The sequence below is a fragment of the Linepithema humile genome, chromosome 4 (genome assembly GCF_040581485.1).
Source record: "Linepithema humile isolate Giens D197 chromosome 4, Lhum_UNIL_v1.0, whole genome shotgun sequence".
In the NCBI taxonomy this organism is placed as follows: Eukaryota; Metazoa; Arthropoda; class Insecta; order Hymenoptera; family Formicidae; genus Linepithema; species Linepithema humile.
In genome coordinates this window covers 1205369-1227257 of record NC_090131.1, presented here as the reverse complement: position 1 = coordinate 1227257, position 21889 = coordinate 1205369, and the positions used below count along the sequence as shown (strand labels likewise).

General features: G+C 36.7%; 6 protein-coding genes and 1 long non-coding RNA gene across 10 annotated transcripts; 4 read left to right on the top strand and 3 right to left on the bottom strand.

Annotated features, from left to right (window-relative positions):
• Window positions 1-175: 175 nt before the first annotated feature.
• Window positions 176-3457, bottom strand: LOC105679501 (Repressor splicing factor 1). The gene is made up of 3 exons (XM_012379566.2): window positions 3290-3457; window positions 1956-2564; window positions 176-1311 (listed from the first exon to the last, which is right to left on the bottom strand). The coding sequence occupies exons 2-3, from the start codon at window positions 2555-2557 to the stop codon at window positions 1284-1286; spliced, it is 630 nt and encodes a 209-aa protein (XP_012234989.1). The 5' UTR covers window positions 2558-2564; window positions 3290-3457; the 3' UTR covers window positions 176-1283.
• Window positions 3458-3652: 195 nt separating this feature from the next.
• On the top strand, window positions 3653-5935 carry fy (fuzzy planar cell polarity protein-like protein). Its single transcript, XM_012379565.2, has 6 exons — window positions 3653-4058; window positions 4138-4530; window positions 4598-4795; window positions 4895-5094; window positions 5179-5544; window positions 5768-5935. Exons 1-6 carry the CDS (start codon window positions 3981-3983, stop codon window positions 5784-5786), a joined length of 1254 nt encoding a protein of 417 aa, XP_012234988.1. The 5' UTR covers window positions 3653-3980; the 3' UTR covers window positions 5787-5935.
• A 37-nt stretch (window positions 5936-5972) lies between these two features.
• trus (programmed cell death 2 like trus) lies at window positions 5973-7942 on the top strand. Its single transcript, XM_012379564.2, has 4 exons — window positions 5973-6226; window positions 6588-7021; window positions 7092-7544; window positions 7638-7942. Exons 1-4 carry the CDS (start codon window positions 6116-6118, stop codon window positions 7900-7902), a joined length of 1263 nt encoding a protein of 420 aa, XP_012234987.1. The 5' UTR covers window positions 5973-6115; the 3' UTR covers window positions 7903-7942.
• A 240-nt stretch (window positions 7943-8182) lies between these two features.
• Window positions 8183-10534, bottom strand: LOC105679498 (complex I assembly factor ACAD9, mitochondrial). The gene has a single exon (XM_012379563.2). The coding sequence runs from the start codon at window positions 10431-10433 to the stop codon at window positions 8532-8534; it is 1902 nt and encodes a 633-aa protein (XP_012234986.1). The 5' UTR covers window positions 10434-10534; the 3' UTR covers window positions 8183-8531.
• Window positions 10535-12107: 1573 nt separating this feature from the next.
• Window positions 12108-13810, top strand: LOC105679485 (uncharacterized). 2 transcript variants are annotated; one of them, XM_067353280.1, is made up of 6 exons: window positions 12108-12370; window positions 12563-12897; window positions 13027-13133; window positions 13208-13306; window positions 13502-13621; window positions 13681-13810. In XM_067353280.1, exons 2-6 carry the CDS (start codon window positions 12586-12588, stop codon window positions 13808-13810), a joined length of 768 nt encoding a protein of 255 aa, XP_067209381.1. In that variant the 5' UTR covers window positions 12108-12370; window positions 12563-12585. The 2 variants fall into 2 exon arrangements, with proteins under 2 accessions (XP_067209381.1, XP_012234967.2); XM_012379544.2 differs by lacking the exon at window positions 12108-12370 and having other exon boundaries at window positions 12405-12897.
• Window positions 13333-21819, bottom strand: LOC105679487 (glutamate receptor 1-like). Of its 3 annotated transcripts, XM_067353251.1 has the most exons (11): window positions 21379-21819; window positions 20142-20496; window positions 19838-20021; window positions 19034-19218; window positions 18010-18197; window positions 17371-17760; window positions 16860-17030; window positions 16119-16345; window positions 15607-15809; window positions 15195-15460; window positions 13333-14689 (listed from the first exon to the last, which is right to left on the bottom strand). In XM_067353251.1, the coding sequence occupies exons 3-11, from the start codon at window positions 20010-20012 to the stop codon at window positions 14101-14103; spliced, it is 2394 nt and encodes a 797-aa protein (XP_067209352.1). In that variant the 5' UTR covers window positions 20013-20021; window positions 20142-20496; window positions 21379-21819; the 3' UTR covers window positions 13333-14100. The 3 variants fall into 3 exon arrangements, with proteins under 3 accessions (XP_067209352.1, XP_012234971.1, XP_067209353.1); XM_012379548.2 differs by lacking the exon at window positions 20142-20496; XM_067353252.1 differs by lacking the exon at window positions 13333-14689 and adding an exon at window positions 14913-15026 and having other exon boundaries at window positions 20142-21819.
• On the top strand, window positions 16857-17331 carry LOC136999376 (uncharacterized). The gene is made up of 2 exons (XR_010889749.1): window positions 16857-16972; window positions 17134-17331. It is a non-coding gene; the product is annotated as an uncharacterized lncRNA (long non-coding RNA).
• Window positions 21820-21889: the final 70 nt, after the last annotated feature.

Sequence of the window (21889 nt, the reverse complement as noted above, 5' to 3'; positions counted from 1 at the left end):
GCAAGATGATCATCAAATATGCGATCTCATTTGATGAAAATAATTTTTGTGTCACGATAATGTGAGGAAACAAAAATGGCTTACGTTATCAATCATAATAAATTATGAAAAAATAGTCCGTCAGTCAGGCAGACAGACGGGCAGGCAGGCAGGCAGGCAGGGTGGCGAGCAGTAGTGAGCGCAAATCATTTAATATCTCAATTTCCAATTCCATATCATTTACAGTGGAGGTAATATACATCATTACCATTATTTTATCACTTTCTTATTTATGAGCATCTGAAGTGACAAAACCAGATGCTTGAACATGTCTTTCCAAATGCAGCACTGTCCTTGCACGTATATCACAAAAAAAAAAATAAAAAAAAAAAAATAAATGGAAGATATACCATGTCAGAAACGCAATCGCTTTGGCGATCGCGTGATTTTGATCTCGTTGTGCGTTGATAATTTCGCAGCGGAATTGCCTAGCTTTCCATGTTTGCACAATAAATCGGTTGTTATATGCGAGCAGCAGTTTGCATTTGGCTAGTGTGTTGCGCGCGATTTACTATCTCCTTTCCGAATTCATATAAAACCGTTGCTATTCATAGAGCAATAAAGCGAGCACACGTTTCTATCTAAATACGCGAGAATGATATTCACAAGATTATGGATCATACTGTAATTTTGAAACTTATCAGAAAGCTGAAAAGAGTGAGAGCTAAGCAAAGTGTACTTTTTTACGAGGTACTAATATAATTTTAATAATCCAGACACTATCATACGTACGTATAATTTCGAAATTGATATAATTATAAACTGACGAAAAAAAAAAAAAATCAGAGACCACAAAAATTCTGTTCACGTTTAAAAAAACGTTTTCTAAAGAAAGAAATCTAAAACAACTCGAAGCAAGGTGTTTCCCTAAAAGAGTAAAATGATTATAAATAGCGTTACAGTCCCTGTTGATTACAGCCCTATATTAATTACCTCCTGAAATACTAATGATTCCGAGTAATTCCGCGAGTAATTCGTATCTCGTCGCATCTCTCGTTTCGCGCGAGAACGCTTTTATTTAAGGGAACTTTCGAGTCTGTTAATCATAGAAAGCGTTCCCTGACAGCGACCACAGGTCGTGTGGACGTGGTACGATGCAGGGAAAACAATGCACAGCGCAAACTGCAAATGGTAGTTCTTGTCTATATACAGGTCGCTGTGTGTAGATTGGACAGAAATGAAGTCGTCGAGGCGGGTGGCTGATCGGCCCGCAGTTCAGATTGGCAAGACGCAGCGTAGTTCTTTTATGTGCATTCACGTAGATGACGATGACTGTGAACATGGAAGTGCAAAACAGGATGTCACATTACTTTCGCCGCCTTTTGACTCCCGTCTGAGAGCCAAGAATAGCTTGATAGTTTTGCGCATGCAATTAAATGAATTTCGTCGTATTTAATATAATCGATAGCACTGGGCCCTCATGCACTTAAAAAATTGTTCTCTATGTAATTCGTAGGATTCTTCTGCAATTCATTTAATTCTTCCTTATATATAGTTCATAATAGGCCTGTAGCAATATTTATAGTCGCGTAAAATGCGGAGTTGCGGGCCAAACTCTTTTTCGCAAATTAATTTTTCTTTAGGTTTTACCTTGAGCTAGATAAATCCTTCTCAGACACTTAAGCACACTTTTGTTTGTTGCTTTTGATACATTTCCACACAAGCAGATTATTTACTCTTAAATGATACGATTTTTTAAATAGGGAATCCAAAAATCTCTGCTTAGATTGCATTTATAAATGAGAAAAAGTGATACTGTAAAATATGCAATACGTCGGAAGAGGCCTTTTAAGAGAACTGTAATCTCTAATTTTGATCATACTTTCCTTATCCCTACATTGCACAAATTGTATGGAGCTAATGATCGCGGCCACAGGTGTAAAATCAGTTTTAGATTGTATGGGTATCGTTAATACCTGCCACGGCCGGCGGGAGAGCGGCTTCGATACCTCGCTGTGCTCGTGTCCTTCCCGGTATAGTAATCGGCGCCGGAGTCTCCGCCACTACCACCGTAGACGTCTTGCGTATATCCATCTCGCGTAACATACCCGCTGCTGCGATTGAACATATAGTCTTCTCCGTAACGACCTCTGCCCCTACTTGCGCCACCCCTGCCTGCATAATAGCTGCCTCCGTAATCTGCGTAAGTACCGCCTCTGTAGCCCGCGGAATTACCGCCCCGAGAGCCAAATTCTCTACCGCCAACCCCGCGATTGCCTCTAAAACCGCCCGCGCCGCCGCCGCCGCCACCGCCACCTCTGCCACCACCGCGGCCTCTACCCCGCGAAATCTCCACTCTCAATTTCGCACCCATAATCTCCACACCGTTCATACTGCAGCATGCCAATTCGGCCTCGTTCATGTTGAAGAACTCGATGAAGGCGAAGCCCGGTGGATTAAATGCTACCCACACCTTGTTCAGCTTGCCGTACTTCTCAAATTCCATTTGCAGATCTTCCTTCTTGATACTCTCATTCAATCCGCCCACGTAAACACGTGTATATCCTTCTGGCGTCATGTTGCTCCTGGAAAATAAAATAATTAGTTTATGGAATAGTCTTCAGAATTATTCAATCCTAATGAGTGATTTTATTTATTCATGCATATTATTGACAACTTTCACGTTAATTATTTTTATGTCATTATTTGCTGCTGTACTATATTTATAATTAAATTATGAATTTAAGTATTATTGAATAATTAAAAAAAAAAAAAAAAAAAATTAATCAAGTACACGTGCATACAACCGTATGCACGTGTATTTATAGTATATATTTTTTGTAAAGAAAAATTTTTCTTTGTCTCTGCAACAGTATAATACTCTAGTGTACTTCGATAAATTTTATATTTATTGAACAAATACTCGTAATTTTATTCACAAAGCAGATAACTATCAATTTTTTGCACACAGAAATCAAGTGAAACAACTCGAATTTTCATTTCTATAGGTTCGAATGAGTTATACGATCTTGATCAAGATATATAACAATCGTACAGCCACAACAACGCTATGGCGGTATTTTCGTCCTCGTAGCAAAGCGATGTAAATACAGTGTCCTCGCGAAAGAGGATATTACTATCGCTTGGATATTGTTAAAATCTCTTTCATAATAATGCGCAGCGAGAAAAGCTCGAAAAGTAATAGCAAGCCACAAGTGACAGAATTATAGGCGAAACGCGGATGCGAGCATAAACAGTGCGCTTTACGCGCCAACGGGTTCGAAAGCGGTTTCACTGTCGGGATACTCACTCTTTCCCGTTCGCCTTGGACGGTTTCTTCGCAGTTCAACACCGATCGCGACGTGATCGTTACGTCGCGACGAAGCGTATGTGGAAAAAAACCGCTATGTGCTGCAATTTGGTCGGAAGAATGTGCACACCGTCACGCAATCAATAGGAGCGAATCAACCGGGGTTCACAGCGCACAGAAAATATGTCGCTTGCATTCGCGTCTCCAACCCAGACGCCAACTTCTACAAATGACGCGAATCAATAAGTCGATAGAATGGTAACTGGCGTGTACGCCGCTATTATGGCGAAATCGCATGTGGACCCGAAAATTAGCCAATCACGAGCCGGAAACGAAGAACGCCATATTGTGGCGTTATCATATTATGGATGACATTCTAGATACTTGTTACACCATGACTTAAGAATTCAGAATTTTTTTTTGTTGGTTAATTTAATCTTTTGTTTATCATTTAATTTTATATTTAAAGGTCTTTCACGCATATCAAGTAACTGTCAAACGTAGTACTGAGTCATGCTATATGAAAGCTTCCTCGATGTTGAATATATACGGTTTTTTTTGTTTGGCGTTCTGCGACAGGATACATGATTAATCATAATACAGATCGTTGGTCTTTCAGCACATTTTTTTATAATCTCAGAGCACTCAAAGATTCTTAACGTTCAACTGCAATATTTGAATGTAAACGAGAATGTCGGCACATATTATGTGCTTGACTTCCTCCGGAGGCATTCCCTTGTTTTCTCGCCAGAAGGGTGACAGTGATGCTGTATATATTTTCTTTTTAAGAGAAAATTTATGTTTTATTACGAAATCACAGATGCATTAGAGCTAAAATTTGTTTGCAGATGACATTTTCGAAGATTGCATCGCTGAATGGAATTCACATGTTCTTAAAATCACAGGACATCACTCTGTTGTGCACAGATTTACCTGACACAACAGTAGTATGGAAAGAATTTGAACAGTGTATCATATTAATAGCAATTGCAAGCGGCGTGACAAAGTATGTGTTGGACAAATTTCTGGATGCCACTTTTGGTGCAATGGTCCTTTTTACTGGCATCAATGAAATAAAAAATGCTAAAAATGTAGAGAGGCTCAAGAAAGATATGCGTCTCAGCAGTCATATTATTGATAAATTAATGGACTGCTTGGACATAGGAGATAAAGTTTCTGCAAAAACCGATATGGTTAATATGACTGAATGCATCATCTCTTCGGAGAATCAATTGCTCCAGGTATCTTTTTATGGCAAAGATGCAACATGCAGTTGTGTATATAATACTTAATAGATATATATTCAAGACTTGTTTAGAAGGATTCGTAGAGTGTTTGGAATCGATGTATGGATGCATTCTGGTGCATGGTTGTGTAGCAGCTGCTACAGAAGGCTGGTGGTTGCTGGACCCTTTGGAAAGGAAATTATTAACGATAGCAATTACTTCAGAGAGTATTTGTACCGCTCGTGATATTCCAGTATTTTTGCCCTGTAAGAGTCCAAATGTAAGAAAATACAAGCCACACGTAATATTTAAAATTATAAAGTAGAGAAATTCTTTTTATATTATAATTTAATTCAATAATTTTATAATTTTTATTTAGGTAGCTTTCAGATTGGTGTCTATAACTCTGATTAATCATGTAGAAGTTTTGGCATTATGTGGCTCAAGTCCAGAATTGATTGAAATTGAAAAGTTTGCTGTGCAATGCTGGAAAAGCAATATGGATGTGTTGTGTGCTGTTGAACAATCTTATCCACGAAATCTGCCCGCATCAATCTCCCTAGATAATGAAACACTCGGGTAATTGGAATGAATTAGTTATCTGTACAATTATTTCACATAACTGACTATTGGCATTTATACAGTATTGCGTAACTATTTTAGGTTTCTATTGGCAAATTACAAACTGGAGAAATTTGTGCTTGGCAGAAACTCACAATGTGCGAAAAATCGTGCGACTGGATCGCACAGATTAGATATCTTGCGAACGTTTTATCATCAAGCCGTTGAGACGTTCTCGCTGTCGGTCGAGCCTGAAGAAAGCGGCGATGAGAATAAAGCTGCAAATACTTGGAAATTTACTGGCGCGAAGGAAACGTATTTGTGTTCTGAGTATCACAAGTGTCATGCTGTTAAATATGATGATCATATACTTTGCGTTTTATACACGTCTGCGGTGCCTACTCATACTATGAGACTGATCAGTCAGAAGATATTAAAAATGATATTTAACGATAAACAAACTTATTGGTAAGGTTTCCATCTTTTACATAATGGATAAAATAAAGAATACTATTTTGTATCAATTTTTTATATATATCTGCCATGTACCGAAATATTGTTTGAAAGCGCAGTTAAAGGAAATAAATCTCTTGTGTAACCTGAGCATAAGTCTGCTACAGATTTGTCTTCTCTTACTGCTCTTTCTGCACTTCCTTCTTTCTCCCTCCAAAATATATCTGTTTCATTTCAGCTACTGCAAACGCGGTTAGAATGATGATTGTGAAATCTGTAATCGTAACACGTGCTCGTGTGTATTTGCGCGATACTTCGATCCAAGATGAGAGCGTGAGAAAACCCGCTTTTCTTATCCCAACGTTCTCACGAAGAAATGAGCATTACCCGTGCAACGCTTGGGCGATGCTGGTAGTCCAAAAAAATCGATAAGGGAAGCAGAATAGTCAGCGAAGGCGCACGCGTTAAGCGTTACTGATGCGTGTCAGCTGTCCCGGTCGTAACTAAAACGACAGTACAGGTGTTCCAAACGCTCTGCGTCTGAAGTCTTCCAATGTAGAGCTGTAATTCCGAGCGAATGACTTAAATGGCTTGCGACAATCGCACGAAAGTGTATCTCGGGTACGAGGACGAGTACGTCACCGACAAGCATCGGTCTTTGCTCAATTTCACGACGAACAAGATCGGCGGGCATCCGGTGGGTACCATAAAGCAAAGCTGTGCATTTATTTTCGCGGGAATTAACGTTTTTCTCGTCGTAGTGTCTAATTTTTGGTTAAATCGATCTGCCATTCGAATGAACTGTTTAGCATAGTGTAAAATTTAACAAGATGAGATATTTACAAACAAGTGATAGATGTTTTGCCATTATTGAAAAATTTAGAATGCGTCCTAAATTTCAATTTATATTATAGTTGACAGAATTCTGGTGATACAATAGTTTTAAATAATACATTTACAAGTGTTATGTAGTTAATTTGTAATAAGATTCAAAATTTAATCACATATAACTATGTAATAATATATGCAATGTGTTTGTGATTGTGTTTTTTTTTTAGAACTGTTACGGAAAGAGCACGCTATCGTCGCCGCAATGCAGACTGTGCGGTTTGTATCAGCTTTTAACACTCCAATTGTACGCACCTTTAGATAATTCAAAGTATCATCGAACGTTATACATATTCGCGTGTATCAATCCGAATTGCTGGAATCAAAATGAAAGTTGGACATGCTTGAGAATACAGCACTTAGAGGATGAAACTAAAACAAGTACACCGGAATCTGGAAGCGTTAATGTGCCATCTACAGCAGCTTGGCTGTCAGATTCTGATGATTGGGGGGATAACGTAAATGATAATGCATCGGAACAAAATGGAAACAACATGTTGAGGAATGATCCTTTACAATTCCACTTTTCTCTGCATAAAGAAATAGATCAGGAGATACGAGATGAGTTGTCTGTGCTGCGTGTGGATGATCCAAATGCAAATAGGTTTGTATTAAGATTAATTTTCTTTATGAATAACAGCCTGTGATTATATCTTTCTTCGTAAATATTTCAGTCCAACCAGCGTGGATTCTCCAGTCAGCGGAGGCGCTGTTGGTCGCTTGGATTCCCCTCAAGCCTCCGCAGAGATCGACGGAGATGAGAGTGAAGTCGTGTGCATCGATACTCCAACGCGACCGCAATGTGATTTAGTTAGTTTACTGCAGGAAGTAACTCCGTTGCCGTTGCAAATCACAAATGCGGAAATCAAATACTCGTTTGTTGAAATCTTTCTCTCGGTCGACGAAGAGGATCGCAACACGGACGTGTCTCAGCACGTTCGTGATTTGTTGGTCGAATATCAGCACAGTAATCCGGACGCATCGACGAAGTTCACGCCGGACTCCGGCAATCCTAAAACGATTGAAACAGACTTGGAAAAATATGAGAAAGGCATTCCCAGGCACGGCGACGAGATGTTTCACAATTTTGTTTGTAGAATACAGCGGAATGCTGGACAGCTGCTACGGTAAAATCTTTGGTGACGTTTTATTCTTGATATCTATACACACAAAAAATAAAGTATCTAAATTAGTAATAATTTTATTCAATGGTCTTTCAGATATTCAAGGGATAATTCTGCGCCGTTACTGTTATATCCATTGAGCGGTTGTATCGGCAAATGCCGGCACTGCGGCGACGAGATGACTTTCGAGCTGCAAATTCTGCCGACGATCATACCAAAGTTGACATTGAATCCGCGAAGTGAGCGGAACTTCCAGATAGAATTTGGTACCGTTTTAATATACACTTGCGTTAGAAGCTGTTGGTCCGCGACCGACTCGTACCGGGAAGAACATGTCGTTGTTCAAGCGGAGAGACTATAGTCATATTAAAAAAAAAAAAAAAAAAGAGAAAACTACAAAAGTGAAGCCAAGGTTCTTCCAGTGATCCTATATAGAGTTTCGTATTTACGCGTCTAGGACGACTAGTCATGTTACGTCTGTAGAAAAATACCGTCCACCTCTTCGTGTATAACATCAGAAGTTCTAAGTAGCGAATCATGGTTGACATAGTGAAAGTGTTACAAGATACTTCGAGCTGTATTAAGCGATATGTGATTCTTGTGATTAAAATGAAGATTTTTAGGAATACCTGATAGAGGAGTCTGATTAAGAGCATTTATTTTACTTTTCAACTCGATCTTATAGTATGTAAGATACATGTACAGATAACTGTACAATTGCTACTGATATATAAATACAGAAACCTCGGTGGAACACAATGTGTATTCTTTGTTTTCCGAGAATCAATTTTATATAATATATATATATCTTTACAGTGTACTTACAGTGGTCACATGTTAACTACGAAATAAAAAACAATTAGATTGAAAATAATTTATATACTCTTGTAATGTCTCTTAGATTCGGAGCGCACAATTTTAAACAATTTTTTATCCTCTTTTCCGTTACGTGGATTTGCGTTCTAAAGCATACCGAAATCCGGTAAATGTTTAGTAAGTTCTGTTTAACGGATGTTCGGCGAAATAGTCTTTCTTGTTGTAGACGAGTTCGGCAACAGTTCTGTGACACTGATTGCCGTTGTTCCAGTCTTCCGCAGCGATTTCCTCGGCGAGAACCTTGATTCTATCTATGGTGAGAATTGCGAAGCTGCCGGCCACGTGTCGATCCTGTTCGCTGTTTCTCGCACCGATACAGTATGCTCTGGAAGTACGCGAGAGAACAGTTACTAGTGCAAACGTTCTCGTCGCTAGCTCGGCTAATCTACGCAGCACCATTTGTCGTCCCGATATTTCAGTGCCGTGACGTTGTAACATATGCACCGAGGCGTTTTGCAGCTTGGTGATGCAATCTTCTAACACTCTGCCACCGTCTATTAAAGACGGATGCATATGATCGGCGATATAAAGTTTCAATCGATATTCCTTACCGGTGGCCCACTTCAGTATGTGCTGCGGGAAATTGAAGGGATTGCGTATCCTTAGTATGTGCTCGCGGAGATGTTTGCCCGTGTGTTGTATACCAAGTAGAGCTATATACGTGTCCGAATCGATATTGGAATTGTCAAATAGCGAGTACGACAAGGCATCTTCGAAGATTTGTATGTACGGGTTTTCTCTCAAGTAGCTCTGTGCTCCGATTATTCGCAGTCCTTCATAAATACACGCAACGCACTCGTTCGCGCAGTACGTTTCCACCATGGCTTTCTCAAGTGCGCAATCTTGATTCTCAAATGTGTCTATCATCCCAGTGGTATGGTACAGCATGCTCTCCATGCTGTACAAAATGGACGCAATTTTACCTATTACCTCTTGAACTCCTTCGTATTCGTGCAGATTTTGATCCAAATGTTTCCTCTGGAGTACATGCCTTGTTAACAACTTCACGAAAGCTCTTAATACGCCCACCGCTTGGGGAGCAATGTTTCTGTTTCCAGGAGCCAGCGAATCGATTAGTATGTTCTTTCCAGACATCACTGTACCTAAAAGATTCTCTCTGGGAACTTTGGTATCCTTAAAACTAACTGTACACGCAGGACTATTGTGAAGTCCAGCTAAATTCTTAACATCCTTACACGTAATCCCACCGAAATCTCGCTCTACTAAAAATACAGAAAGTGAATTGGGCGTACTGCTGTTGGTTGCTGTATAGGCACCCGAATAGCTGCACTCAGCAAAGACAAGAAACAAATTTGCATCATGTCCATTGGCTACAAACGCTTTTTCACCATTCAATGTCCAATGTGTGTCAGTGTCTGTTGCTGTAGCTACAGTATTGATAGTGTTAACATTTAATCCATTCTCGGGTTCAGTAAAACACACCGTGGGAACAAATTCTCCAGTTGTTATCCTTGGTAAATACTTTGTCTTCTGTACATCCGTTGCCAGCCAGTCAATGATTTGAAGGGGTGCAATGTGATTCTTAATCATATAAGAACCCAACCAGGGGAAACAACTGAGTACTTCCACTAGCTTGGCCTGTTCTGTCTGGTTGAGATTCAAACCAAGATGCTGCTCGCTCACGTTTGCTCGAAAGACGCCCATATCCCTCATATGAGACAAAATTTCCTCCTTTTTGACACTTTGTGGATCCTCCATACTCTCAGACATGTACTTTTCAATGGGCTGGAGCCACTCGAAGAACCGCGTATGCCTTTCTTTGGTCTGTGGCTCGGGATAGTACATGAATTCATGATCGAACACGCCAAGAAATAAATTCTTGGCGAACGGTTGCCGTGATGGTTGTTTTTCTTTAGGCACTGGCAGCCGTATTTCGAGGTTAGACACTGCGTCCAATGCATACTGACTCGCGCTCTGCGTGTATCGAACGGGCGCGAAACTGTTGCACGAGGTGTGCCATAATAATTTCCTGCATAGGAACTGACGTATCAGCATCGTTATTATATTAAAATACCTCTACGATACTGTTAAAGAGATCGCGTATACACCGCATACACGAAAAAGCATGGAATATGCTCGTTTGCATCAGCTGTTCGTCTACAGAGTGTCATTCATTGCGACTAGATGACGCCTGCTGTTCATAGCCTGTAGGCTCCTGCCGATAACCACACCATCCTATAGTATCGACCGTACAGAGTCGAGAGGCGAAGTAGTTACTAAAAAGAACGCACTCAGGCTAGGCGGTTCTTCGAGAACAATATACAACGGCTCGGCATTGTACCGACAAGTACTCAAAGGGTGCATTCGTTTATGCAGCGGTTAGCGCATCCACTGCGTTTATCATCTGCTAGTCACGTTATCTAATTTACCGAACGCACACCTGCGTGAATGGCTGCGTGAATGGATTTAAAAGCATTGGCGAAGTTGCATTACGTTGTGTCTATACAAAATTTTGCGAAAATAATGAAGACGGGATCAAAACATTCTTAAATTGAGAGTTCTCTGATCCTTTTTCTATATCAGCTGTAGACGAAATCATTACATGGTTAGGAACTATTGCAGCAGAACCTGTACCTGAGATAAATTTACAAAAACAAATCCCAAAACATTACAAAATTTGTTTATAGAAAATTCAGACAGTTTAGAATTTTATAATGTGTTTAGATTTTCAATCTACATTTAATACGTGTGCATTTTTAGGTTAATTTGATTGTAAATACGAATATCGTAAACTTTAAAAAATTTTTCCATTATATAATACTTATCTTGGATTACTTTTACTTTTGCGGGATCGATTTCGAGGAGTTGTTCTACCCCTTTTTGATTTTTTATTTTAATAAAATCTATTTTCACATTTTAATTAATCAATGTGGATGCAGATAATTAAGCTAGATTCGCAATGGGTGTATTCGTTTACGCAGTACTGCAAGCAGAGCATCCAGAGCAGGACCTCCGAAGTACCTGCGCAGATGAGATACATCCCTGCGTAAACGAACGACAAACTGCGCTGCAGTTATTTTCGCAGGCGGAGTAAACGAACGACATCTGCGGCAGTAACTGCATAAACGAATGCACCCAAATACATTGTTATCGTTAAAGTGTATTCGTAGTGCTTATTTCATCCCCTCCGATCATCGGATCTCGTGGGCATCCTCATCGGAGCGGCTAATTAAACTCAGCCCACAAGCCTTATCGGCGGCTCGATTAAAATTACTGCCATGTGACAAAAATGTGACAGCCAGATTAATTTTTTTTATATCTATGACATCTTAAAATCTGTGCTGATATCTTTGCCGCCAATTTACCAATTATTTTACATATGCAGTCTTTACACAGAAAACACAGGCTCAATGCAAGTACACTCAATGTAAATTTGTTATAATGTGTTGACTAGATCTGAAACTTACGATTCTGTGCTGTATTGCTTTTTGTTTCCTTGTATTTTTTCTACAAGATATTATATAAAAGCGATGATAATCATGAGTACTCATAAATATCTATGTTTTCTATAATTATGGCCTTTTTTCTCTCTCTTATTTTTGTCTCTTCAAAGCATGATATACTTTTTGTTTTAAGTAACCAAATGCAAAAAAGAACAGCTAAACAAAATATATTCTAATTCTTATTAATCAAATTAGCAATTATTTAGCAATTAAAATCAAGTCTTATTGCAATGATAAATTTAATTCATCGTTTAAACTTTACTTTCGCAATAAGTTCAACACCGGCATTAAATTTCTTATGCGCACATACGTCAATGCCTGATGTATGTATATTTATTCTCAAAAAAATGATTACGCACTTCGTCTGTTTCTTTTGATACGTGCAATTTTTAACCTTATTAATTTATTTATATATGAAACGCAATTAAAGAATAGTTTAACCAAATTCTTTTCCTCCTTTTAACATCAATGACAGACATTTACAATATTGTAATTTTTTATGTAACTTAAAAGAAAGTCAATTTATTTCGTAAGATTTTAGTAAAGTTTAATTTAAGTTCCGAATTGCTTTTTAAAAACAATTTGGAATATAACTTTCAAATTTTACGAAATTACCTTGTTATTCCTTCCTTTCAGTCTATTTATTTAATCATGTTAATTTATTCATGTCTGTTTTCTTAGAGGAATATAATAATATCGGGACAATGTCTTCGAAAACGATTCTACTGATTCTGTTGTCATTCACGATTACATCGAAAGGCTGCAGTTTCAATAAGCATAGTAGAAGGCAGACACTTCAAAGCGACGACAAGTGCGTGTGTTCCACCGCGGTTCATTATAATCCTTTGACGGATTCGAATGCCACCGTCGATCCTCATTGCGATTGCGACTCGTCCGGCTTCGGAGTGGTGCGGACGATCCCGTACAGTTGCGTTGCAGGTGATTGCGACAGGATACGCATAGATCTGTCCTCTGCGTGTGTCAGATGCGGCATGTGTATAGCTATCGCCGAAGAGGTTTGCAAGATCTTAAACATTTTAAACATTTTTATAATAACAAAATATAAAAATGTAATAAAATAAGATATTATACAAGTACTAGTTTTTTATACAAAGCTATGTATTCTTCCTACAATCTGCTCTCAGATTAATCAGACTCTGTTAGACGCTTGCTATATAATGATATTTGACGATCGATTGAACGATAAGGCTGAACTTTTCTTAAGAGCTATCTGTGACCACTCTTTTCGACAGTAAGAAACGCTCCGTTTTCGTATAATTTCGCGCAAAGCTCTTATTTGTTAACACAGCATCGTAATTCTTACAGTTATAGTTTGCGAGAAATTAACGGCATACGATTCATCTCGAATCCGCTACCTGGTGATAAGCTTATCACTTCGTCCGCCGATGGATTATGGGAGAAAAAGTAAGATTCTAATATAAAAGTTTAAATAATGAGTTTATTGCGTCGTAGAGCAATCGCGCTGCAAAATAATGGAAAAATTAAATTTGTATGTAAAGAAGAAAGTTGAATGCAGAAAGAATTTCATAAAGTTGCATTAGTTATTTTATATACTAAATAATTTCGATTTATAGTACTTTAATTAAGATATCTTTACAGCTTGAGAAGTACGTGTCACGATTATCTCGATGAGCTCCAAGAATTACAATTGTATAGAAATTGGAGGGAATTGTGCGAGGATGACGAGCGTGCTCTTAATCTGGAAGATGTCTTTTGCAGGTAACTTTTATTTTTATCTTTATTTTAATCTGAAGATTAAGAATCGATGTTTGTCGCAGGAACGAGATTAGCGGCTTACGAGACTGCAGAGGTATAGATAACATACAAAAACGACAACTACCTACAAATATTTTCGCTGATACTCGCCGAGAGATTTTCGAGAAATATATACATAATATTTCTAGATGACCGTTTATAATGTATTTTTGATTATGTAAAAAATATTATCAAAATATATTATACACACATTGCTGTTTAGCATAATGACATTTTTAGTGACTATTTGAATCTTAATTACACGATTATATTAAATCTTGCGAACATGTCTAACATAATGTGTACATTGTAAAACTGAAAAATTACCTAGAAATATGACAGACGTCGTCGCACAATTGCGTAAAGTATTTCCATGATTAGTGACTAGAATATCCCGCATAAAAAATCCCGATTAAAAAGGGTTTAAGATTACGGAACAGCATTTAATCGTGGAATGGAAAAACTCGGTTGATCTCCGCGTTTGAAGACGGTGTGATTTTCTCTCTCATCTTCTTCTTGGATAAACCTGAGAAGGAAGCCCAGGACGCTCTCTTGAGACCTGCTGATCTTCGCCGCACCTGAAAACGCGGTTCCGCACCCCTCGACTTCTCGAAAGGCAAAGCATCGTGGTCCTGAAGACCAACGAATGATTGCACCTGGCGAGCGTGGTCCTGCAGGATGGTCAGGTAAGCGGGATCGTAGCCGCGCAATCCACCGGCCGGAGGAGCGGCGTTCTGATGATCGTTGGCGCGATCGTGATGATGATGATGAAAATGGATATGCGGTATCAGATGATGCTGGCGTATACCGCGCATGATGGTCTCTTGCATCTGCCTACGTTTATTCCATATCCTCTCGATGATGCCGATGGAGATCGCCGTGAGCAAACCCGCCACCAGGAGAAAGAACGCGGAATAAACGTCGGCGAGTCTCGCACTGTGAAAAGCCGCCGACGCTGCGCATCGCGGCATCGTCGGCAACATCCGTTCTTGTATTTTATCCAGGACGCCGCTTTCGTATATGCGTAATATACTGCAAGCAGTTCGGAAATAGTATGACTTGCGGATCCAAATTTGTAGTTCTGAGCTTTGAGACGCAAATTTGATAACAATTATTTTTTAATTTTAAAATAATTTTTGAAATAATTTTATTTGGTGTATGTGGGTGTGTTTAAAACGTATTTTTTCAATGCCATATGTGTTGTAATTTGTTAGCTGTTATTGGTCATGTAAAGAGAATTTATATTTCAAGGATGTATATTTGCAATTCTTTATTTAAGAAACGCCTCCTATCAATTTATTCATTTATTTTTGAACAATGGACTTGTTAATCAAATAACACATGGTGATAAATAATGTTTTAAAACTTTCTGCAATACGAAGAATGATTAGATATTTTTAGACATACTTTAAACACACGCGTGTTGTCTGCGCAGTAATTTATTATAGTTTCGAAAAATGAAGAGAAGATGATCTATTATTGTTTTTTATTTTAGTTATCTATTGTGAATATCGAAACTTTGCTTATTCATACACACTTGAGATTGATGATCTTTCTGTACGGGCAGCTTTTGGCCATCGGAAGAGCGACGACTGTAAGCGTCTGCGGAAGTAGAAGCTCCTTTAAAGTGCATCGCTCTTGTATAAAAGTCGTTTGGAGAGCTCGTCGTGCGATAGTCGCGCTGACAAAAAATCCGTATCGCCCTTTGACAGCTTTCATAAGACCTGTCGTTGTTTCCAAGCGGGATTCGCGATTGTTGAACGCTTTTATGTACAATTGACGGAGATTACTGTCGTTCGCATTCTAAAGGATAGACACTCAAAATATTAGCATACCAAATCCAAAATCCAAATGTCTTCTAGATATTCGTGTCTTGTAAGATGGGTTAAAATATTAATACAATAAATAAAATGAAAATAATACAACAATAATAACAATATTAATCATACTCTTATGTATGCATCGTCGGCGATACTGTATCCTAGCTTGAAGTTGTTAAAGAGAAGATCGTTAATCGATCTGATACCAGTTGCTTGCACCGACAGAATAGAAGTGATGAAGCCGGCATAGGCGTTATACATTACAAGGGAAAATATCAAACTAAATAACAGTAGAGTTTTTCCGGACGGGTTACGAGGCGTCCAGGGCGATCCTGAAAAATTCAATCGTCGTATGGTATGTTTTACATATTAATATAATACATATTAATATAATACATACACAATATAATACACATTAATATAAACATATAATAGATGTAAATGTTCTCTAAGTTAATCAGCAATTATAATTTTTCCATTTGAATGTATAAATGCGTGGAATTATTTCTTTATAATCGGACAAGTAATCATATTTTTGATAAAAATAGATAGAAAATTTCAATATTGACGTCGTATTTTTAAGAAGCGACAAAGTCCATATAGTGTAATTGTTTTGTTGTAAAATGGCGAAGAAGAAAAACCTTGCATGCACATAATACTCAAACACCAAAGCGCAGCCTCTCCGATGCCAGTATGTTTCTCGTCCTCGTCATGCAGTACTGTTTTGGCGGCATAAATTACTGTTGCCATCGCGATTAACATGATGACATAAGTCGCCGCGACGCAGCCGAGCAATCGGTTATCGAACGGTTGCAAAAATATATCCCTCATTGTGCCAGTCTCTAATGGATGATAATAAATATTCCTCCTGCGTATATTGATATTGATTAATAATGAAGCAGTAAAATCATAAATAATAGACACAACTACATTTGTAATATGGAAACTGCGCCGTAACATTTTTATTTGTCGCATTGCGCTCTTTACTTTTTTCACTACTCGGACAAAAATGTTTTAAAGAAGTAATTTATAATTTTTGAAATATTCTTCGAATCTTACGTTTACCTTTAGCAATGCTTTACATAACTACATATAAATGAATTGTAAATCCAAATTTGCAGATAGTATTTGCATTTAAAAGAATTTTTTCAAGAGTTTAAAAGAAGTAATTTAAAGAGTTTTTTTCATGCTAACTAACGCGAAGTATAAATTATGTTCGCAACCGAGAAACAATAAAAAATGGAACACGGAACGATAAATTTGCATATAAATAAATAAGTGGGAATAAATTTAAAATAGATACGACGTCAAGTGATTATTTGTCGCCTTATTTGTTAATTCGGATTATTGAAATGCAATTTTACTGAAATCTGTTTACTTACATATAACGTATTAGTGGATGACTAAACGTCATTTCTGCCCAACGTTCCTCGTCGTTCGACGTTATGTATCCCAAACCAATGTCAACGGTACCTGTTACAACATCGCCGAGAAGGTGGCTCCACACTTTATTTGTTAATGTACCGAGTTTTTCGTGTGGCACCAGCTCGATGCTACAAAAATCCATCGCAGATTATTTTTATTTATCATTTTTAAATATTGTTATAATTTAAGATAACTCGTACTTATCTTCCATTTCACCTTGTTTTTTTACAGAAAATTATTTTAATATGTTAAAAGTTAACTCGCAAAATATTTACTACCGAGAAGTAAAAAACCGTCTTGGAATCGTCAAGAGACAAATTGTCGTTTTTCCAAGTTTCTTTAAAAAATTTGTACGGAATTTATATGAGATTGGAAAAAAGTATGTATTCATCTTTAGACATCTAAATAAATGTTATGTGTTTTATGTTATGTATATGTGTTTTTAAATAAATGTTGTTTTTTTCTTACCTGGCGTTCACGCTATTGGTAACAATAGTTGCAAAGTCCACAAGTGGCGCGATGTCACTTGCCTCGGTTTCGATAACGTCCGTCTGACCATCAGTGGTGCCGTTTAGCACACCAAAAACAATGGGTAGACCATTAAAGTCGCTTCTCAGCTTCACGCCCATGGGAAACTTGAGGGTGTGAGATCCAGGGTTCCAGAAACCGAGGTACCGCACGATGAGACTCGTATTATCAGAATGACGTATCTTATAAGTGTGCATCAAGTAGAAAGACACCGAGCGGTTCTCCAAAGTGGCGTAGCTCAGATTGATTGTAGCATTTTCGATGTTACGTCGTTCCGGTGGTCCCGTGAACTCGAAACGATCGCCGTATTGCCGAAGAGATCGACATATCCTGGAAACAATTTCCATTTTATTAACACAACGCAAAACGAGATTTTCGCGAGTACCGAAGAAATACATTTTTTGTAAATGTAACGCAACATATAAATGAAAAATAAACGTATTTAATAAGCTTATTTTAATTCCAGAATTTCTCAGAAAACTGATCACCAAAACTTTAGAGGATACCTACAGATTATTACAATAGCAGTATATATTTTCCATAATATACAACATAAGAATGCGTTAATTTACGACTTACTTGTCTCGGTATTTCTGCGCATATTTCCAAGCGACAGCATCATTCATCAGCGGCGAAGTAGCTACGACTACGTCGCTGTCGATACCGATATTTAGATCTCGGAGAACAGTGTCGATGGTGGAGTCGGTGTTTCTGGTGGTCACCATAAGCCAGGAAATGTAATAATTGAACAGAAATTTTTGAGAGGCCTGTGAAACACAAGTTCATAGATTAGTATTGATTATTGTGCGAGTGTGTATGTCCTCTAGAAATGACAAAAATTTATTATACAGCGTTATTTATTTTTTATAGAAAAATTGTTAAAGCTAATATTTTTCAAACTGAAAAGCATTGAAAGCAAATTAAACTTCAGAAATGGAACAAAAATTTATGTTAACGCTTAATTAACAAAAAAAGGTTGAATGTTAAAAATGAAAAATGATGGTCTGCTTTGACATTATTGTTAAAAAATAAATTATGATAAAAAATTACGCTATACTTTCACTTTTTATTAATTTGGACACTTTCTATATATTTAATGAAGAGCAAGATAACGATAAGAATGTATAATAACGAATGTTATTAGTATAATGAAGAATAAAATGATTACCTAAATTGGACTCAACTACAACATTTTTAATAGAGCAGAGATACGATCTAAGTATCGTGACACACATACAGGGTATCGACGCCGAAATATCCAATCGAGAAAATAGGAATGTAATTACGCAAATTTCTTTGCGGTGAGGAAATAATAAGGTGACTACGAAAGACTCGTTTCATTTAGTTATCATTGAACTCGATAATACGCAAGAGTCATAATTATTGTTATTTGTAAAACATTTTATAAATTATAGAATAAATAATAATTTTACATGCAATGTTTAAAGATATAATGGCAGTTACGCAGCAAGTCTATATAAGGATAAAAAATTCTACAATGTTGTTGAAATAATTTAGTTCTTTAACTTAATTTAACTTCAAGTCTGTGCACGTCTGTGATTCTGAATCTTTTGCTTCTCACATATAGATATTAAAATCATACCGCTTGGATAACATTATCAGGCGATGTCAGATTAAGTCCGTCCAAGAGTACAATCGAGCCGATGCGATGCGTTCGAATCGTAAGAGCATCTGGCAGATTCGGATTTGTTGCCGATTGCAGAGACACGCTAATACCTTTCTCGCCGAAGCATTTGATTAACGGCCGGGTGTAACCAAGGGCGCAATCTGCAATCAATTACTTTTAACATCTCAAATTAGTATTGGCAATACATATTACAATCAAGCAGCAACGAATAGCTCGATCGCATACAATTTTCGTCGCTATCATTTAAAAGAGCAAGCATTTTATTAAATTTGAAAAATTTTTAATTAATTGCTAAATTACATAAATTTTGAAACCTTTTACTTCTTCGCTATTAATAATAATCCCATAGAAACAGAAAAAGTGTAGAGTAAAAGACTGCTGTGTGACAATTTCAAATTGAAATAAAGTCGGCTATTATTCATGGCTCATTAACTTTCTAAATAAGCAATACAAATGGAAATGGAAATTCCAAGAAATGGAAATTTTTTCCTTATCGAATAAATCTCTACTATTGTGTGTAAATTCCCTATTTTCTATTGACAAGAAATACTTTACAACGTTACAATTTTTCACTTAAAGATCTTTTTGCGTTAATTTTTTACAGAATCAAATTACGCCTCCACGCATATTAACGGCGCAATTCATTATTCTGTGAAATTAAAAAAACTTGCTGGACTGGTTCTCACTTGTGTAAAAAAATAAGAATAAATTCACAATTGTTTTTTTTTTTTATTTAGTTAGTATGTCGAGAACACTCACTGAACGGACTGACATTATCAAAGAGGACTACTTGATCCCAAGATCGCCACTCCGCGTATTCTAATATCAATTGCAGCGTTAACGGTGACATAAGAATACAGGACTTTGCGGCCACATGCATCACCATTAACATCAGCAGTGTCAACTTCGCTTCACCACGCACACGCGATAGCATAATTCAGATCTGAAAAATTCATAATTCAAATGTTTATGGTTTATAAAATTGATTCGATTAGAATCCTCTTAGTCCTTAGAATATTGTACTTTGATAAATGAATAAATAACAATTAAAATAATGAATTACCCTAATATTGAATCTTGGCGTCACAATATAGGCAATTACATATATAATTAAACTTTAGTAGGATAACTGATTAATTTTTTTACCGATGACAAGCGATTTTAAGAGTGTAAGCATGATACGTAACCGTGAAGTGTGGGCGTCTGTTCTTCAAATTCTTAATTTATCGCGTATCGACGTACGGATATCAAACACGAAAAGTTTTTGACGGTAAACAAGATGAAAACTTGACATTAACGATGGAGAAAATAAAAATAATTCACGGTTTCGTGCACGTCACTCTTCGCTGATCGATACATAATACGTAATATCAGATATATTCCAATCTTCTCAACTCCTTGACACCAATTATTTTCTTCTACAACAATTATTTATATATAATTGATAAGTTCAACAGCAAGAGAGTATATTAAAATTATATTTTATAATATTGATCAACACTTTGACAGAGCTTTATAAATCATTTCTCTCAGCTACTTAATACACAATTCGCGTATTATATGAGTTTATTATTATATCCATTTATACTTATTTTTCTTATAGTAAAGTAATATTTTACGCTCTCGCAATAAGAGACGGAATTAAGAATTGCCCATCACGTACTGAAAGTTAATTTCTTTCACGCAACCATTTTGGTTCGTAGCCTTCGGGAAGATAGAGATCAGATCCTTGTACACAAGGGAATTAATTGTGTGAATAATGGCTGCCTTTTTGCCATTAAAAGTGATCTCATAGGGAGAAAAAAAGAATAAGTAGAGTAGGAATACTGTATAATAATTTCAAATTGATATGAAATTGGCTATTATTCGCCGTTTATTGAATTTCAACATAAAGTTCAAAAAGTGAAAATTTTTTCATAATGCATGATAATTCTTTACTACTATGTAGAAATATTATTTATTTTACAATTATGTACAAACAAAAATGCAACATAAATTAAAAATTCTTTTGCATTACTTCTAATTATAGAATCAAATAATCAATTTGCACTTTTATTATTCGTAATTCAAATTATCAGATTGTATATTAAAAATATTAGTGTATCAGCATGTGCGTATGTACAAAGTATGTTAAGAAAAATGATGTCTTAGAGATTACTGACGTCTCAGTAACATTTAGCAACAATTAATAAAGATTAATTATAATTTCATTTATATTCCTCGTGTACGTTTTCTCATGTTTCGAAAAAATTTCAGATTTTGCAATAATGATTGCATACTACAATGATTGATATACTGACCTTGTTAAATAATTGCCTCATCCGCTCACATCTTTATTCAGTTTTATTTTTTGCAAATATATGTTAAAATCATGTGTAACATATAATTAGATGACTGTTACACAAAATTTCACTTTATTGTAACCCTAAAGAACAATAGAGAACACAAATGCTGTATAATAACTTTAAATCTGCCTTTGTAATGTTTGGTTCGTACGAATTGTATCGATGTTAAAGCGGATGTATAAAAAATGTTTTGTTTTTTTCACAAAAACAGGTACATTAAAAAGTTTTGAACACAATATGTATTCTGCGTTTTGTTTTTATTGTCTATATTATAATTATAGCATAAATTTGAGTCTGTTACGATACAAATAATTTATGACAAAAATATCACGCAGTCACTGCAATCGTTACCAAGTTACATGTAATCCATTTATATATAGGTTTATCGATAATCTTATGTTTATCTTGTTGTTTTCTTTGCGTTATGCAAAGATACTTACATTATGCATGCTTAAAAAGCATGCAT

What these genes read in the sequence shown, in the direction of transcription:
- LOC105679501 (XM_012379566.2), bottom strand. Translation starts at nt 2,557, where the DNA reads ATGACGCCAGAAGGATATACACGTGTTTACGTGGGCGGATTGAATGAG. An exon ending in TCTCCCGCCGGCCGTGGCAG is followed by an intron (nt 1,312 to 1,955) that starts GTATTAACGATA and finishes CCATGTTCACAG; the next exon opens with TCATCGTCATCTACGTGAAT.
- fy (XM_012379565.2), top strand. Translation starts at nt 3,981, where the DNA reads ATGTCGGCACATATTATGTGCTTGACTTCCTCCGGAGGCATTCCCTTG. An exon ending in CGGAGAATCAATTGCTCCAG is followed by an intron (nt 4,531 to 4,597) that starts GTATCTTTTTAT and finishes TATATATTCAAG; the next exon opens with ACTTGTTTAGAAGGATTCGT. An exon ending in TGCCCTGTAAGAGTCCAAAT is followed by an intron (nt 4,796 to 4,894) that starts GTAAGAAAATAC and finishes ATTTTTATTTAG; the next exon opens with GTAGCTTTCAGATTGGTGTC.
- trus (XM_012379564.2), top strand. Translation starts at nt 6,116, where the DNA reads ATGGCTTGCGACAATCGCACGAAAGTGTATCTCGGGTACGAGGACGAG. An exon ending in ACAAGATCGGCGGGCATCCG is followed by an intron (nt 6,227 to 6,587) that starts GTGGGTACCATA and finishes TTTTTTTTTTAG; the next exon opens with AACTGTTACGGAAAGAGCAC. An exon ending in AATGCTGGACAGCTGCTACG is followed by an intron (nt 7,545 to 7,637) that starts GTAAAATCTTTG and finishes ATGGTCTTTCAG; the next exon opens with ATATTCAAGGGATAATTCTG.
- LOC105679498 (XM_012379563.2), bottom strand. Translation starts at nt 10,433, where the DNA reads ATGCTGATACGTCAGTTCCTATGCAGGAAATTATTATGGCACACCTCG.
- LOC105679485 (XM_012379544.2), top strand. Translation starts at nt 12,547, where the DNA reads ATGTCTGTTTTCTTAGAGGAATATAATAATATCGGGACAATGTCTTCG. An exon ending in TGTGACCACTCTTTTCGACA is followed by an intron (nt 13,134 to 13,207) that starts GTAAGAAACGCT and finishes TAATTCTTACAG; the next exon opens with TTATAGTTTGCGAGAAATTA. An exon ending in CTGGAAGATGTCTTTTGCAG is followed by an intron (nt 13,622 to 13,680) that starts GTAACTTTTATT and finishes TGTTTGTCGCAG; the next exon opens with GAACGAGATTAGCGGCTTAC.
- LOC105679487 (XM_067353251.1), bottom strand. Translation starts at nt 20,012, where the DNA reads ATGCTATCGCGTGTGCGTGGTGAAGCGAAGTTGACACTGCTGATGTTA. An exon ending in CTGATAATGTTATCCAAGCG is followed by an intron (nt 18,198 to 19,033) that starts GTATGATTTTAA and finishes TGTGTTTCACAG; the next exon opens with GCCTCTCAAAAATTTCTGTT. An exon ending in GAGTATTATGTGCATGCAAG is followed by an intron (nt 15,810 to 16,118) that starts GTTTTTCTTCTT and finishes TGAATTTTTCAG; the next exon opens with GATCGCCCTGGACGCCTCGT.